Source organism: Euleptes europaea, chromosome 14 (assembly GCF_029931775.1).
Source record: "Euleptes europaea isolate rEulEur1 chromosome 14, rEulEur1.hap1, whole genome shotgun sequence".
Taxonomy (NCBI): domain Eukaryota; kingdom Metazoa; phylum Chordata; class Lepidosauria; order Squamata; family Sphaerodactylidae; genus Euleptes; species Euleptes europaea.
Genome location: NC_079325.1, coordinates 39,552,341 through 39,569,990, shown reverse-complemented (window position 1 = coordinate 39,569,990; position 17,650 = coordinate 39,552,341). Strand labels below are relative to the sequence as shown.

The following is a 17,650-nucleotide window of genomic DNA, read 5'->3' as shown; positions in this document are numbered from 1 at the left end:
GGACTGCACCACTTCAGAATGCAGGTGGCGGTATCCCATTCAGCATCCCCCCCCACACATTAAAAACTTGCTCCAAATAGAGAAACCAGCACCGCAGGCAAGGATGGGGACTGGGAGGCAGGACCGTTCTGACTGCTGTGCCAGTTATATATGTGTGTGTAAAGTGCCGTCAAGTCACAACCGACTTATGGTGACCCCTTTTGGGGTTTTCATGGCAAGAGACTAACAGAGGTGGTTTGCCAGTGCCTTCCTCTGCACATCCAAATACTAACCAGGGCTGACCCTGCTTGGTACAGGGGTGGGGCGGGAAATTAAATATATTAAATATAGTAACATTCAAAGCTAAAACCGAGCTGACCTTCTTCGAATTTCTTCTTCACTATGCTGCATGTATGAACTAGGTTTCGGGTGCAGTGCTCTGATTCTGGAATAAATATAAGAACATATTTTTAAAAGGCAACATTTATTAATATAACTCTGTTTCCAAGAGACAGTCCAGCATGCATTTAATTTGCATTTCGTTTATTTAACCACGCCGCTTTATCACTGTCACTGGATAATTCGATTATTGTATTGATCAGCCCTCAATTTCCTAACGAACTTCTCGTCCTGATCTCCAGCCGCCACCTCGTTAGGTGGACCAAACCATGACGCCACTGGGGGAGGACGAAGGAGTCTCGACTTCGGGTTCCTCGCTTCCCCCGCCCTGCGCTGTCTTTGGTTGCTCCCGCCCTCTGGTTTCCTGTTCCTTCCCGGCTTCCGTCCTTTCCTTTTGCTCTGTGGCGCCAGCTCTTCGCCGCTGCGATGGTGAGTGTGAGGCCAGGGGAAGGGGGGTAATCCGGTTCCATCGGCTGCGGGAAGGGGCTTTCGTGTTATGAGTGTGGGTGGGTTTGGGCGAGGGAGGCTCGGAGAATTAAGGCCGCGTTCAATGAGGTGTGGTGGCGAGAGGATCGTGGAGAAGTGGGCGGCGGGGTAGAGTAGGCCGCACCGGGGATGGTGTAAGGGTTTGGAAGAAACAGCCCTGCTTTGGCCGGGGGAGGGGTAGCCAGGGAAAGTCTCCAGGTTACAGCATTGGGTTGCTGATTTCGGCTTTAAGCCTTGAGTGGGTTGGACTGGAATTACTTGGTAAGGAAAGCGTGTAAGAGGTGCTATCTGAAAGCGTTGTAACTCGGTAGGTAGTGGCAAACCTGGGTGTGCTAGACGCACGTTTGGCAGAGAGGGACAGCACCTGAGCGTCTCTCTAACTTGGTGACTTCGATGTCTATGTGTGACTGGAGGTTAACGGCCCACGATGTGGCGTGCATGCCCCTCAGACTGCTTTTGCACCTCATCAGCCAGATGTGTTGGCCCTCCTTCTAATGTTGATGCGTTTTAATTGAATTTTATAATTTTTAACATGTCTTGTATGTTTGCTGCCATGGGACCTTGATTGGGTGGAAAGGCAGCCCAAAAATGTTTTATGTCAACAAATAAAATATTTGTTTCACGTATTTCGCAAAGAAACTTTTGTTTTTTGTGTCGTTCAGATAAAAACCAGCAGTGTAATATTTTGAATTCGTTAAATGCAATTAAAGTGCCTATTATTGTTCTGATGTCTCTGTATGGCTTTCTGAATAACAGTAAGAAGATGAGTCTCTGCCCCAAAGAGTTTACAGTATAAATATGATATGGAGGGAGGGAGGGGCAATGCAGGGAAGATATGTTAAGGTCCACAGACAAAGAAAAGACTTACATTTCATTACCTATTCTCAGGAGTTTGTTTTAAAGAGGCAATCATAATAGTCCCATTCTAAGCAGATATACTCTTCAAAGTGACTTAAAAGAACACATAAAGCTGCTTTATATTGAATCAGACCATGGGTCCATCAAGATCAATAGTATACTCAGGCTAGAAGCGGCTCTCCAGGGTGTCAGGTAGAGGTATTTCACATCACCTATTGTCTGATCCTCTTAACTGGAGGTGCCAGGGGCTGAACCTGGGACGTTCTACATGCCGAGCAGATGTTCTGTCACTGACGCATGGCCACTCTATGTAAAGTTGCACAGTAAGGGGCTGTGCCCAGATGATGTACATTTACATGTGAACTATCTGTTCTTGAGATGTGTTTGTCCTGACTTGTTTATGTTGAATTTTTTTTCAAGTGTACGTATTCCTGAAAGAATGTTCTCTGCTAATCCACCATTAATGAGGACTTGATAAGGGGTGCATTTGGGTTGGGGAAGGGGGGAGATGACAAAGGGGAGTCCAACGGTGTTGGCACTGTCCCCAATACAGATGGAATGAGACCAGTTCAGGGTGGGTATGACAACATTAATTGTTAAATGGAACCTCTATGCTTAGGGGTAGTACATCTGGGAGCTCAGGCTGTGGGAAGGTCATCTACATCTTTTTGTGCCAGTGAACTTCACTGGACACTGGTAGGCTAGATGGATCTTTAGAGCCATCCATTGTTAGTTTTTGTGAGGGAATAGTTTGAGGGCAGTGTGACAGTACAAGAATGTACATGTACTCTGACTAGAATGTGGAAATTATTTTATTTCCATATTTTATGTTCCCTTGATGTGCATTCTTCTGAACTGAATGCAACAAAACAGTTAGGAAATGGTGCTTGGGCACTCTTGGGGAAGTGAGCATTGTAGATCAGGGCAGGTGTTCACCAGCTTCCATCATAGCAAGTGATCTTGTCAAGAGAGAGGCTAATAGAGGTCCTACCTGGTGTAGCTAAAAGGTGTGCAGGTGACACTAGAATAAAGGAGTTCAGGAAGCTTCCTTGGGTATCTTTTCCCATTCCAGATTATTTGGAAAGGTCGCTGAGTCTGTGGGTGTCCTGTGTCATTAGTATGAACCATGTTGAAGCACCCTGCAGTCCTGGGTTGCTGAAATCAGTAACTCTGAATTAGTGCAACGTTGTGATTGCGAACATCCCGTAGCAGATTGAGGCTTTAATGTATAGAAGTGCAACTGAACCTGCAGAATTGCCACCAGCTCAACAAATGGTGTAGCGGTTTGGAAAGAGTCCAGGGGCTGAATGCATTTCTGACACACATGGTCAAGGAGGTGTGCACGTGACATTTAAAAAACAGACGGTCTGCAAAAGGATGGTACAAAATTTCTACTCCATCTTAAATTTTACAAATTAAGCAACATTTTCATAAGGTTTTCATAGGGTTTTCCCCCCTAGTCACATGAAGGCTGGTTTAGAGATCTCTGACTGCAGAGATCTTGGCAGACACAGCCCAAGCAGATCATAGTTACCATGGCTAGAAACTTCACTTATTTTTACATCATTAGCTTTCCATTAGGAGAGTTGGGATGGGGGGAGAAAAAGAACATGTTTTAAAACATTACATGGTGTGGTTTATTACTAGTCCTTGGTAGCACTGTCAAGTCACAACTGACTCTTGGCAGCCCCATGAAATTACATCTCATGGGATTTTCAAGGCAGAGGATGAGCAATGGTTTGCCATTGCCTTCCTCTGCATAGCTGCCACTGTCTTCCTTGGTGTGGTCCCATCCAGCTGCCACTATCTTCCTTGCTTAGCTTCCAAGTTCTGACAAGGTCAGCCTAGTCTGGGCTATTAGGGCTGCTACCTAGGCTTTGGTGCAGAGCTGATGAAGTGAGATGGTGCTCCATAGCTATACCCAAAAGACGGAGCAATGAAAGAGAACTCAATTTTTGGCCTGTATTTTGCACCCTGATTCTTTATGTTATCTTGTTTCTAGGCTAAAATTAAGGCCCGTGATTTGCGAGGGAAGAAGAAGGAAGAGTTGTTGAAGCAGTTGGACGATCTCAAAGTAGAACTGTCCCAGCTACGTGTTGCCAAGGTGACCGGAGGTGCAGCTTCTAAACTCTCCAAGATGTGAGTCTCTTCCACGGCTTTGCTCTTGGGATTTGAATGTGTGGTGTTGCCGTTTTGTGCCTTTAGAGTTAAAAGCCGCAGTCGTCACTGTTCCTTCTCACCTGCTCCTTGAGGAGTTTTGCACATGATCTTGGCTGCCCTGTTTTTCTGATACTGTTCTGGTGCACAAAGAGAGCATAAAGGGGCATGGCAGTTTCTAAGAGCAACAGACGTGGATAATGGAATAGGCGTGCCAGTTTCTAGGCTATTAAAATATTTTAGCAGGGTTTTTTGGACAGCAGCAGAGCAAACCTAAGACCCTGTGGGGCTGTCTTCCAGGAAGGTTTTGTTAGGATGGCACTGCAGGTCTCCTAAATTCATTCTCCATTGTTGAAAGCCGTTCATCTCTAATGACCAGGTGCTTGAGACAAGCCATCTTGCCCTGCTTGTGAGGCTCCTCGAGCATTTGATTGGCCTCTGGTGGAGATAGTATGCTGGACTGAATGGTCTCATCCAGCACTGGTAGTTCTTGCATCATGCTGTGGAGGTAGGATTAGCCTGCTCCAGTAACTGTGGTATGGCAGCACTTCTCAACCGTTATGGGTGTTAACTAGTTGTGCATAACCAATGAATGCATTGAGGTTCAAATAGTGTGTAATGGACAGGGTGCATTACAGTCCTTGTTACGATTATTTCTGCAAGAAGAGGGGTGAAATTCTGGCCTATCTTGAGATTATTTTGCAGCCTTAGCTGAGTTATTGCCTTGCCTAAAAGCAAGCTAGTTAGTCTGATGGAGCCGAAATTTGGCCTGGGCCTTCCAGGTCCGAGGCCAGTGCACAATGATCCTTTGACAATAAAAGTGCCTGGTGTATCAAGAGAACGCCAAGCTTGTGGTATTGCCGCTTTTAATATTCTCCTTAGCCCCATCTCTCCTTGCTCTTTGCAGCCGTGTTGTGCGCAAATCCATCGCCAGGGTGCTGACAGTCATTAACCAGACCCAGAAGGAAAACCTCAGGAAGTTCTATAAAGTAAGTCCGAGCCAACATTTCTGCCTTCTGCACTTGATTTGAGAGAAACAAGGGCAGAGCTGGAGCAGCTCATCGACATCCATGTAGCAGCGTGTAAAGTAATATTCTTGAAGCTAAGTGAGCACAAATCAATAAAAAAAGAATTCTAGAGCACCTTATATCGAATAGATAACAGGCAGGTATAGAGAATTTCAGGAGTGGAGAGCTTTTTTTAAAAAAACTGCAAGGCTAACACCCAACACTGCTCACAAACCCATGGACACAGTGTGAATCTTCTCTTGCTAAAGCATTCCCCTGCTGGGTGGCTTTCGCAGGGCCAGCTGGTCTGAACAGTTGTCCTGCAGGTACATAGTTCCCTTTGGACTGTGTATACCCTTTGTAAGGACTGGTAGCTGGCCGAAAAGCTGGCACAGAGTAGGAAAGAGAGCCAGTATGAGGACTTTGGGAGTGGGGAAGATGTTAAGTGGGTTTGGGCTGTCTCCCTCTTGGCTCAAGGCAAGGTTGACTTTCAAATAGGCCATGGAGCAGTATTGGCACCATTGGGCCCAGATCATGTTGCAGGTTTCATATAGTGCAAATGAGCAGGAAGTAAGTCCTTGCCCCCAGTGTGTTTGTAGCCTAGAGTTTGACAATAGGAAAGGAAGGAGCAAAGGGGGATAAAGTGGCAGATGAGGAATGTCTGTTATTCAGAGGTGCTGCACATACTTAGACAAACGAAAACATAAAAAACATGTCAGTCTTTTATGAGCCTGTACGTCTATCGCTCCTGTAAATAGGGAAAGAAGTACAAGCCTCTAGACCTGCGGCCCAAGAAAACACGTGCCATGCGGCGCAGGCTGAACAAGCATGAAGAGGGTCTGAAGACCAAAAAACAACAGCGGAAAGAGCGCCTGTACCCCCCTCGGAAATATGCCGTGAAAGTGTGAGCTTCCAGTGCACAGCTGCCCTGCTGGCTTCCTTTTCCCCATTAAAGGTGTTTTGTCTTTCAAAGTTGGTGGCTTTTCTTTGCTAGGACCGCCTACTGCAGATCAACCTCAAGGGCTTTTGGAAATGGAGAACGTCCGCTATGCTTTTGTGGAGAATACTGCAACCTACAGCATATTTTGATGTAGAGGTATTAAAATATAGGCCTCCCAGTTTTTATTTTATTTTAAACTGTTAATTTAAACAGATCAAGAGAGTTAAAATCCGTAGATTAAAATTGCATAAAAGGGAGGAGAATTGTGCCATAAAAGGAGAAGAGTCTCAACTATGAACAATATATACAAATTTAGTATTATTGATTAAAATTCTTAAATATAGTTTTGTTCGTTTTAGTAACTTAGCCACATAGGGGCTCAGTTTGGATCATTACCATCAAGGGAATGGTGATTAAGCCTTTTCCTCACCACTTTTTTTTTTTTAATCTAAAACCGCTCTGGGGAGTTGCTATTTGCCCCATGTGGAAAGCTTCCCCCACATACATACTCGGTGCAGCAGTCCTGATGTGAATTGGCCCTGCCAAGATTTTGTTCAGATTTTGTACCTCACTTCTCTCCAGTGGGAACCCAAAACCACTCACAACTTCATTCTCCCCACGTCCATTTTATCTTCACAACAACCCCAACCCTGTGATGTTTGTTAGGCAAAGAGCAAGTGACTGGCTCATGGTCACCTAGGGAGCTTCCATGGCCAAGTGGGGATTTGAGTTGGGGGTCTTCCAGGTCCTATTCTGACACTATCCAATACACTATGCTGGCTCCAAAGTGACTTTAAAAAAACCTGGGAATTAACATGGAACTCTCAATGCATCATCTGGTTAGACCTTTCCCTGGAAATGATGGGGCAGGAACCCCAACTATTTTTTTCCATCCTGCTAAGCAGAAATTAAAGCTTTTATTTTCTGCCTCCAAGCCCAACATTTTTGTCAATTATGGGGATAAATTTACTCCAAATTAAGAATTCCTGCTGGGTAAATAATCTATTGATGAGAATATATATTTGGTTGTATGCTGGGACAAATAACCTTAGCTTTGCAGAAGTTTCCTGGCAAATATAGCCTTCTCTTTCTCTGGTGTGTGTGTGTCTGCAGGGCTGCTGTTGGTTGATGGGAGGAGAAGAGAATATGAAACGCTTTTATAGTCCTTCAGTTTGTCGGTTCACCTAGTACAGTATTGCCTGTACTTGGGCTTGCCATATCCAGCCTAGAAAATTCCTGTAGATTTAACTATGCCTCGGGAGGATGGAGTTTGGGGAGGGAGCTCAACAGGGATGTGATGCCACAGAGTCTGCCCTTCAAAGCTGCCATTTCCTCCAAGGGGAACTGATTTCTGTAGTCGAGATAAGTTGTAATTTTGGGAGATTTCCAAGCCCCACCTGGAGGTTGGTAACGTTCTGTGCTTGGCTGGCAACAAGTCTAAAGCAGCAGTGATTCCACACCCGTCTTCTGGAGATCCCTTTCACTGGAGCTGCTGATTGATCCTGGGACCTGTTTCACACAAAGCAAGTGTGCTTCTACTGAACTGTGGGCCCTTCCAGTAAATGGAGATTTTAATACAGGTGTGTTTGAGGTGTACATGGAAAGCAGTATGCATCAACTGGAAAATCGTGTGTATATATCATATATAGTAGGAATAGAGGTTAACATTTCTGGGAATTGAAGTAAAAATTAATTAGGAGGGTCAAATTTTGGAGGAATTGAAATATATGCAGTACTTTGCTATCAAACCTAAACTTTCTGCTTTAGCAACATAATAATTTAGCATATAAAATTGTACTATTTGGCATACTTACAGAATCTACAGGCAAAATTTGTAAAAACTCAATACTTGAGGCAGAGCTGTGAACTCCAGTACCCTGTGCTATCCTTGCACACGTATCTTGGTTTTTTGCCATCTGAGAGGTAGCAATCATATCCTACAGTCACAATAGAAGTTGAAGAAATACTCTCCTATAGTCACAATAGTGGCACCAGCACATTTTGATATCAAGTGAAAACTTGACAACAATGAAATAATAGTTATTCTACATTTTAAAGCATAATTGTGGAAATAGGTTGCACACACATGGATTATCTAATGTTGATTGTCTTACATAATCTGCTATACTTTTTGAGTTAAATTTTGTCTCACAAAGCAGTTAACTTATCCCAAAAGAATTTTTCATACGTTGCTTTTCCCCCCCAAAAAAAATCTCTGAAGTTTGCACGGACAATGGTAAGCATGAGTACGTTTAAACCACCATATGGGCTAAGTGTCACGTGTAAATCAACCTGCAATATGGCAATGCATGACCATTGTTCTGAAGAAGAATAAGCCAACTGTATTACATAAGGATATAAGAGCAGTATTGGGAAAGTCCCTCTATCAGATGGCTGTTAACAGCATGGTTTTCAGGAGAAGTGAATAAATTCCTGTCCTGCTTGGTCTATACATTGCTTGACAGCACACAACACACAAGAACTTTCAGTTAACTCTGAGCTATCCACTTGTTCCGGTTGCGTATTAAGGTTAAATTTCCTTAATGCAGGCTTGAGTCTGGTAAGCTATGTTCAGTTGTTTCCAACCAGGTTGCAAAGTGATTTGCTTTTGAAAAAGTACAGCCCTTGTAGGCTGCTTGCCTTAAGATGACTCAGTGAATGTCAGCCTGTTTTTGCTTCAGGTAGGCGGTGGCTAATCAGAAAGTTGTTTCATCCCCACCTTTGGAAGCTTCATAATTTGTGTGTGTGAATCCAGGTCTTTTATCCAAATCTATCCAGTGCATTACACTAATCCACAACTAAGTAGAGAGCAAGTGTGGGGCAAACTCCAATCTGGAGAATCGGGTTGGATTCTCCACTCCACATGAAGCTTGCTGGGTGACCTTGGGCCAGTCGCAGTTCTCTTGGAACTCTCTCAGCCTATGCAGAGGCAGGCAATGGCAAACCACCTCTGAACATCTCTTGCCTTTAAAGCTCTATGGAGTTACCATAAGTCAGCTGTGATTTGGCAGCACACAGACAGGGCAACAGTCTCAGAAGAAGATTGATTCTGCAAAGGGCAGCCATGAAGGAGCTAGAAAAGATTCTTAAGTGTATGGGTGTGTTGCTGGCGACCAAGATCAAATTAATTCATGCCATAATATTCCCCATTCTTGTGTATGGGTGTGAAAGTTGGACAATGAAGAAAGTGGAGTCATTTGAAATATGGTGTTGGAGGAGTTTTGCAGATACTGTGGACCACCAAAAAGACAAATCAGCCTGAACTTTCCCTAGAATCTAAAATGGCTAAACTGAGGCTATCATACTTTTGTCACATTATGAGAAGACGAATCACTGGAAAAGACAATAATGTTGGAAATGTTGAAAGCAGCAGTAAAAGGAACACCAAGCATGAGATGGATAGACTATAAAGGAAGCCATGGCCTTCAGTTTGCAAGACCTAATAAAGGCTGTTAACAATAGGATATTTTGGAGATCATTAATTCATAGGGTCGCCATAAGTCAGAAGTGACTTGACAGCACTTAATACGCAGACAGGGCCAGCGCTATGAGTGTAGATGATCTCTTAAATGGTGGCAGTCTTAATTACAGTTCTGGCTTCTTTTAGCAGACATTACCTACTTGCTTGTGGGCATATCTTTGTAGCTGTAAGAATTAGAAGCTTGCTCTGTTTCACGAGAAAACTCAGGTCATTACGCAGCTGAATGTAGTGCGTCTGTGCAATCAGAGCACTCACATCGCTATGTAGGAAAAATAATTGCCATTTAGTCTCCCTAAGAGTTAATTCTAAAGAGGGCTGTTTCCTAGAGTGGCTGCAGCAACAAGCACATGTGGGCACATGCAGGAGCTTGCATGTACACGCCTCTGTGTTAATTGCAGCACTCCGAGCTTCCTGCTCCGCCCTGAAGTAACTCCTGTAGTACAAGTTTCCAGCTGTGCTCTTCGCAGGAGCTGGCAGCTGGGTAAGTTGTCAAAGGGCATTTGGTCAACAGAGAATGAATCAAATAATACAGGTCTGGGGATGAAATCAAGAAAAGGGCTTGGGCAGGGTGGGCGTGCGATTGGCCCAAGACTCGATTCATGGTAAAGGCGATGGAGATGCTGGGGCACTGGTAACAAAATACTGTCCTAAGCTAGTAGCTGTGTCCTCTTTTCCTGCTGAGAGAAGTGCTGGGGTGTTAGCCTAGGAGAGAGATCTACCTTGCAAGGCATCCCTTCTCAAAAGAGAAGAGGGCTCCTCCTGTCTACCTTGTTTTGAACTGAAGCTGTGGCATCTTTGCTTTCTCCTGGGTGACCAATCCTCATCTACATCTATGTCCCTTCTTTTATTTTGCCTTTCTTCCGAGGAGCCCAGGGCAGCATATGCTGGATTGCCTTCTCTTCTCCCTCTCCCCAAACCTCTTTTTATCTTTGCAACAGCCATATGCAGAAAGTTAAACTGCAAGAGAATGATCGGCCTGAGGTCACCCTGTGAGCTTTATAGCTGAGCAGGGAATTGAGCCCTGGTCTCCCCAGTTGAAGCTCAGCATTTTATTCACTATACCCTGCTGGCTCAATGATACAGAAGAAGAGTTTGTTTTTATATGCTGACTTTACCATTTAATGAAGAATCAAACTGGCTTACAATCACCTTCCCTTCCCCTCCCAACAACACCTTGTGAAGTAGGTGGGGCTGAGAGAGCTCTAAGAGAGCTGTGACCAGTCTAAGGTCACCCAGCTGGCTTAATGTGGAGGAGTGGGGAAACCAATCCAATTCACCAGATTAGTGTCCGCTGCTAATGTGGAGGAGTGGTGAATCAAACTCGGTTTTACAGATTAGAGTCCACTGCTCTTAACCACTACACTACGCTGGCTCTCAGCCCTGCTTTCTTTGCATGCGGCTACGCCAGACAGGGGGCTCATTCCATTTACTTTCTGGTGAAGGAATGGCATTCTGCACATGCTCCAGGGCACTCTTCTGACACAATTCCTTCGTGTGTTTTAAAATTGAGTCCTGACATTTTAAAACCATTCATGGGCTGAAATCAGTCAATACCGCAAAAAATTATTCTGGGGCTAAACTGTGCTGTGTTTAATTTAAGCCAAGGCAACTCACCTGTTGAATAGGGAAGGCTCCTCATGCAGTTCTTTCTAACTCCTCCCCTTCCAGCAAATGAGATTTACTGCCTTTTGTGCTAAAGATTCTCCCTATCACATCTGCTCCCTCGTCTACTTCCTCTCTCTTTAATGTTATCTTGGCTTGCAGAAATTCCACAAATGAAGTTTTGTATGCTAACCTTCTGGGTGTCACATTGTAGTTGCAGTCACTAGAGTAAGGCCAGTTGGCAGTTCTAATTGTCTGGTGTTTCTACAGTCCTAAACTGTCCATAAAAGGGAGGATTGTTTTTCTCTCTAATCTACACTGATTTTGTTCCTTAAAGCTATGCGGAACTGGGCTGCAGTCTGAGACCAAAGTGGTTTGTCAGTTCCTCCTTCCTGGTTCCTCTTGGAGATGGGTGTCTGACTCTTACATGCTGCTTCTGGAAACACAGTTCCTTGTTCATTCAGAACTTTACTAAACAAGTGGTCTTTTTGAGAAGTGGGATAGGAATGAAACTTGAAGATCAAACAGCCTACATCATCAGCATTTCCTAAACTTCTGAGAGCTGAGGCTCACTCCTTTTCCTGAATTAAAACTAGAAGCATGAAAGGCATAGGAGTAAAAAAATTGCATTTTCTGCCTCCTCTGAGTTTCTGCACAAGTGACTGTTCTCAGCATGCTACCAGATTGGAAGGAGCTCAGCCCAGAGAAGTGACATGCAGAGATGCAAGGAGCAGCCACCTCTAAAGGTAAGTCAATTTACTTTCATTTTGCATTGGGAATGAGTGAGTGAATTATCCAATCACACCTGATGCCGAATGAGTAACCCACGTTGAAGGCGGACTGGAAGGAGGAAAAGGCAGGGAGCAAGCTGAGCTCATTGTGCAGAGACACAACAGGCAGCCTTATCTTTAGATCAATTCTTTAGTGTCACAAGATACTTTAATTTATTTCCCCCCAAGGGCAGTGTGTTTGGGCCATGAAGACCATGTTAGTTTCATTTACTTGGGTCAGTGAGGATGGGAGGGTCCAAATCAACCAAGCAGTTTTGTCTTCCGTTTTGAAAGACCTGACACCAGCTCCAGACCCGTATGAGAACAGACTGCTTGTACTCAGGGCTGAGGTGGCGAAGAGGGACCTGGCAACCCTAACCATGACTCAGTATAAGCCCTGGAAGTAGGAATTGCCAGGACAACTTTACAGGGACATCTTCTTACTTTGGAGAGAAAAGTGCTGAGACTTAAAGGATTTTAAAATATCTGTTAACTTACATATATATAGGTTAAGAGGATAGCAAGCAGAGGTAGAAAACAAGCCCTCAAGCAGCAGCCTCTTTAAGGCCCCAGGTTTATTTCTCTCAGCCTCCTTAAAACATGACTGCTTTTTCTGTGGCTAGTTTGGCTCACTGAAGTGTATAAAAAGAGTCCAGCTGGATCTAACCATTTTGTCCAGCATCCTATCTCCCACAGCAACCAACCACATGTCCTTGGGAAGCTTAAAAGTAGACTATGGCAGCCAAAGTATCCTCCAGTTATTGACCCTAAGCAGTATTCAGGTGTACATTGCCTCTGAATATGGAGGTTCCCCTTAGTCATCCTGGTTAATAGCCATTGATTAAAATGTATTAAAATATCCTCCACAAGTTTATCTAGTTCCCTTTTAAACCTAGTAATCATCACTATATCCTGTGGCAGTGAATTGTACAAGTTAACTGTGTGCCATGTGAAAGAATTACTTCCTTTTGTTGCTCCTGAATCTACTGCCAATCAACTTCATGGAATCATAGAGTTGGAAGGGACCACCGGGGTCATCTAGTCCAACTCCCTGCACAACTTCATTGGGTGAGCCTGAATTATGGGAGAGGGAGGGAAAGTTCTCTCCCTATCCGCTTTCTCTAGACCATGCATTAATTTTATAAAGCTATATCACAGTCTCACTTTATCTTTTTGCTAAAATAAGAAGTCCAACTCTTCATAAAGAAGGGGATGTAATTCTTTGATATAGTCTTGTTGTGTTTTCTCCATTCACACCAAGCTCAAATTCAGATTCTGCCATGCTGCTTACAGGTCTTTGTTGGGTATTATGAACTGCATTGATTGAGGGAACAGCTGAAGAAATTATCTTGGAGCTCCAAGTTCAGAGAAGATTCTAGCTTAGGCTGCCATCCATGATCTCATGGAAAACAAAATGGCCTCTGAGCTGCTTGTCCAAGGTCTCTCCTTCCAAGCTCAACTGGAACACAACATTGAAAGAGAAGAAGCTCAAGCAAGCCTCCACTGTGGAAAGATGAAAAGGGCTGTCCTCCTTGACGAACTCTTGGGGTTGAAGCTACCACAAACTGTGAAGAAGGAACAGAACTGGGAAGCCCAACGGCCAAAAGTGCTACAAACTCCTATTACCCCAGCTTGGAACAACTTGCAGCCACCTCTGTTAACCCAACAGGACGATATTGAGGCTTACCTGGGCACCTTTGAGCGTGTGGCTGAGGCCTGTCAATGGCCTCGAGAAGAGTGGGTGACCCGGCTTGCGCCAGCCCTCAATGGAAACATCGAACAGATCTCCTGTGCCCTGGGCGCCTGTGATGTAAAGGATTATGAAACACTGAAAGAGGCCATCTTGAAAATACACAATATTACCGCAGAGACCCGGCGCCAGCGTTTCAGGCAGTTCTGCTATCCAGAGGCCAAGGATCCACTGGAGATTTGTGGTCGCCTTCGGGAACTTTGCTACCAGTGGCTGAGGCCAGAGAGACATACGAAAGAGGAGATCCTGGAGCTTCTGATTCTGGAACAGTTTCTGGCCATCTTGCCAAAGGAAACCCAGAACTGGCTCAGGAGTCAAGGCCCTGAAACCTGTACGCAAGCGGTAGCCCTGTTGGAGAGTTTCCTGCTGCAGCAACAAAAGGCCAAAAGTTGGGGAAAACAGGTGAGAACAGAGCAATGCCTTCAGGGAACAGAGGAGGGGGGCAGATGTTTCTCTTGTTTGTACAGGTCTTTAGGAAGCTGAAGTTGTGTGTACCCTGAATGTGGGAGTTTATGATATGTGGTGGTCCAAACTTTATTTTGGGGTGCAGAGATTTTAAATTGTCCTCAATATCATTCAGGAGCTAGGAGATGTGAATAAGGAACTGGGAACGAACTGGAAACCAATTTCAGTCACATGAGTTCTTTGCTTATGCTACAGAACCAAAGTGACAGATAGGAAAGCAGCTCTGTCCATGCTTTGGCAAGTTAGAAAACCACCCATAATCCTTGTCCAAACAACCGTAGTCCTTGACCAGGCTTTGAGAGATGTTTGTGTTAATTCAGCTTGGATTCCTCAACTCAGAGTTTGTGGGACAGGGGGAAGCAGGAGTTGGCTTTGCTGTTATATATGTTCTTGTCAATAGCAATATGCTCAAGTACGGATCCAATATCCCAAACATTCCCAATCATTCCTTTCCCACCATCAGCTCCTTATTGTTTAGGGTTGCAGCTCACTCATCTCCCTGAAATGCTGCTTCTGGGGGACAGGCGGCCGTTTCAAGAAGTTCAGTGGGCTGCAGTGGGGTGGGGGGAAGCAGAACAGTTCTGTTCTGTCGACCCAAGGGTCTTCCGTCAACAGAACTTTGCATCCAACCCATTCTCTTTATTGGACTATCTCAGAATCATAATCTAAGGTGCAAATGTTCGTCAGAAGCTTTCTCCAAATGTTAGGCCAATAAATACCTAAATAAAAAGGGGGGAGGTTGCTAGGTATGCCAAGAACTGTGTTGCTAAGACGTTGCTAGGCATGCCAGGAGGTATTTCTAGGCGTGACAGAGGACCCAGGTTGTAATAGTCCTAATATGGGAATGATTTTGGGAGACGTAATCAGGACCACAATGCTTAAGGATCAGGACTGGTGTGTGGGCTGGCATTGTTAGGCAGCTGCCAAGGGCCATGCAAATACCCTTCACAGCAACATCAATTGCACTATCAATCAGTCTGGGAGGTGGCATTGGGTCTGCCAATACCAGAGGGGGAAATTATGACTCCTCTTCTTCCTCCTCTCTTCCCTGCCAGATAGTCGTCTGCTGTTGGCTTATGTGCCTGAGGAAGCTGTGACATCAGCCGTTGCTACCTAGAAGGAAAGGACAGCAAAGAAGCAATGGTTGCTGCTATTATGCCTGAAGGGCACATGGCGCTTTATAGAATAACACACAAGAAACTGTGCCCTGCCCTGAGGAACATACAATCTAGGTAGAGATAGTGGTGAGGGGGGAGAAATGTTGGGTTTAAGCAGGGCCGGATTTAGGTTTGATGAGGCCCTAAGCTATTGAAGGTAATGGGGCCCTTTATATGTCCAGCTGTCCTTTGTCAACAACAAATTGTCGCTGTTTTTTGTGTTGAATATATGGTAATTTATGGACCTAATAGGTATCTAAAGCCATTTGCACATAACAAAATATGTATTTTATCAAAGTAATTGCGGGGCCCATTACTTACATCATAGGAGCCTACACAACACAAAACACTGTTGCTGTATGTAGGTTTTATTTAATTTGTTTTTTATCTTATATTTTGGAAATGTACAGCATTTTTTTTCCCTTTAATTTTTTGGGGGGGCCCAAGAGAGTGGGGCCCTAAGCTACAGCTTGTTTAGCTTATACGTAAATCCAGCAGTGGGTTTAAGGCATATCCTTCCCCCTCCCACTCCAAAATATCCGCTCCACTCAGGCCTGACACCTTGTTTGTTCTAGGAGTTGGCCCCAAATGCATATGAGAAAGAGCCAGATGCATCAGGAGCTGGGCAGAACATTGCCTGCCAGGAAGGTGGACAAGAGAGTGAGGCTGACAGCAGCTTGCAAGGTAAGGGGCTGGAGGTTTGTTTGTTGTAACTTCTCAGGAGCGGCTTCAGATTAGGATCCTTCCCTCCCTGGTGCTTGAAATTCTAAGAATGCCATGCTCGTATCGCCTTCACATCTGGTCAGAGGGAGACGCTGACCTTCAACTTCCCTCAAGATAAAGGAGTGGCAGAAACATGCCAAAGTCTAGCTGAAACAAATGTGCGCTCTGCAATTCTTCATGTCAAATTTTCTACAGCTGTTTTTCAAACACTCCAAATATTTGACATCGGAGCTTGGCATCCTTGAAATTTGATATCTGACTTGTGGTATCTGATATTATTTGATAACTCATATATATTGATATTTAGTACTTAATGTCTGACAGATGACTTGCAGTGATATTTAGCATTTTACTATATATCATAGCCAGGCTCTTAAGACATTTCATGTTAGATGCCCTCTAAAATCAAAGCAACCAAAAGATCTGAAGGTTTTGAAGTCCTCCCACCCACCAGTGTAAATCATTGCCTTTCCCTCCCCTGATGACCATCAAATTTCCCGAGTGCCCTTTTTCAGAAAAGTGAAATGAAGAGCCTCACAGTTTGTTTTCATCCCACAGATGTTGGAATGATCCCCAGAGAAAAAGGGCTGCAGCCTGCCTTGAAAGGTGAGACAGAGGAACTACAAAGCAGCTTACCAACAATACATGCGGGTGACCTTGTGCAGAATCATGACCAGGGGAGAGTGTGGGCTAACCAGGACCTAACCGCAAATGATCTAATCAGACTTCCATCAACAACGGACAAAAACATTTCTGCTGCTTATCATGATACAGGGCACCGCAAGATTCAGGACATCGGTGTGGGCACAGGAGGAAAATCAAATATAACTAGACCGCATGGCAAGAGCTTTGGCAGGCAGATAGAGCTTCTCAGAGACAAGAGAATGTATCTTGGAGAGAAACCGTATCAGTGCCCTAAGTGCAGGAGGAGATTCAGTGAAAGCACAGCCCTTCTCCAGCATCTCAAAAGCCATTCTGCTGAGAAACGATACCAGTGTACTGAGTGTGAGATGCGCTTCCGGCAGAGCTCAGACCTCATCAAACATCAGAGAATCCACACAGGGGAGAAACCATACCAGTGTCAGGAGTGTGGGAAGAGGTTCAGCCTGTGCTCAGCTCTGTACAGACACTGCCGGGGACACTCTGGGGTGAAACCATTTCAGTGCAAAGAGTGTGGGAAAAGCTTCACACGGAACTCTAGTCTAGCACAGCACCACCGGCTTCACAAGCGGTAGAACCTGGAGTGTGGCCTGGACCCAAATATCAGCAGTTCTGGGACTGGGTGTCCTTCAAGGGCTGTGTGTGTTCTTTAATCTTACTGTGCAAGCAAAGTTCAGCAACCTGAGGATCAGGTTCAAATTTCAATTTAAAAAACCCAAAAAGTTTCTAGCCCTCAAGTCTGTGAAATTATGTCTGAAGGGTATGCAGGCAGCAGTAATGAAAGGTGGCCTTCCTAGCTCTTCATCATTAGTTGAAGCAGAAATTAAGCTCAATAAATAAATTTGCATCAAGTACATAGCATGTATTTATTGAGGAAATTAATTTCCCCCGACACACAAGGTAGTTTAAAAAAGGTAAAGGTCCCCTGTGCAAGCACTGGGTCATTCCTGACCCAGGGGGTGATGTCACATCCCGACGTTTCCTAGGCAGACTTTGCTTACGGGGTGGTTTGCCAGTGCCTTCCCCAGTCATCTTCCCTTTACCCCCAGCAAGCTGGGTACTCATTTTACTGACCTCGGAAGGATGGAAGGCTGAGTCAACCTTGAGCTGGCTACCTGAAACCGACTTCCGTCAGGATTGAACTCAGGTCGTGAGCAGAGCTTGGACTGCACTCTGCGCCATGGGGCTCTAGTTTACCAACACATAAAAAGATTTC

General features: G+C 44.7%; 2 protein-coding genes across 2 annotated transcripts; both read left to right on the top strand.

Moving 5' to 3' along the window:
- The first annotated feature begins 804 nt into the window (after window positions 1–804).
- RPL35 (ribosomal protein L35) lies at window positions 805–5,858 on the top strand. Its single transcript, XM_056860135.1, has 4 exons — window positions 805–813; window positions 3,725–3,861; window positions 4,787–4,868; window positions 5,645–5,858. The coding sequence occupies exons 1-4, from the start codon at window positions 805–807 to the stop codon at window positions 5,792–5,794; spliced, it is 378 nt and encodes a 125-aa protein (XP_056716113.1). The 3' UTR covers window positions 5,795–5,858.
- A 7,223-nt stretch (window positions 5,859–13,081) lies between these two features.
- Window positions 13,082–17,044, top strand: LOC130487409 (zinc finger protein 397-like). Its single transcript, XM_056860900.1, has 3 exons — window positions 13,082–13,831; window positions 15,627–15,735; window positions 16,333–17,044. Exons 1-3 carry the CDS (start codon window positions 13,082–13,084, stop codon window positions 17,007–17,009), a joined length of 1,536 nt encoding a protein of 511 aa, XP_056716878.1. The 3' UTR covers window positions 17,010–17,044.
- The last annotated feature ends 606 nt before the right edge of the window (window positions 17,045–17,650 follow it).

What these genes read in the sequence shown, in the direction of transcription:
- RPL35 (XM_056860135.1), top strand. An exon ending in GCTTCTAAACTCTCCAAGAT is followed by an intron (nt 3,862 to 4,786) that starts GTGAGTCTCTTC and finishes TGCTCTTTGCAG; the next exon opens with CCGTGTTGTGCGCAAATCCA. An exon ending in ACCTCAGGAAGTTCTATAAA is followed by an intron (nt 4,869 to 5,644) that starts GTAAGTCCGAGC and finishes TCCTGTAAATAG; the next exon opens with GGAAAGAAGTACAAGCCTCT.
- LOC130487409 (XM_056860900.1), top strand. Translation starts at nt 13,082, where the DNA reads ATGGAAAACAAAATGGCCTCTGAGCTGCTTGTCCAAGGTCTCTCCTTC. An exon ending in CCAAAAGTTGGGGAAAACAG is followed by an intron (nt 13,832 to 15,626) that starts GTGAGAACAGAG and finishes TGTTTGTTCTAG; the next exon opens with GAGTTGGCCCCAAATGCATA. An exon ending in GGCTGACAGCAGCTTGCAAG is followed by an intron (nt 15,736 to 16,332) that starts GTAAGGGGCTGG and finishes TTCATCCCACAG; the next exon opens with ATGTTGGAATGATCCCCAGA.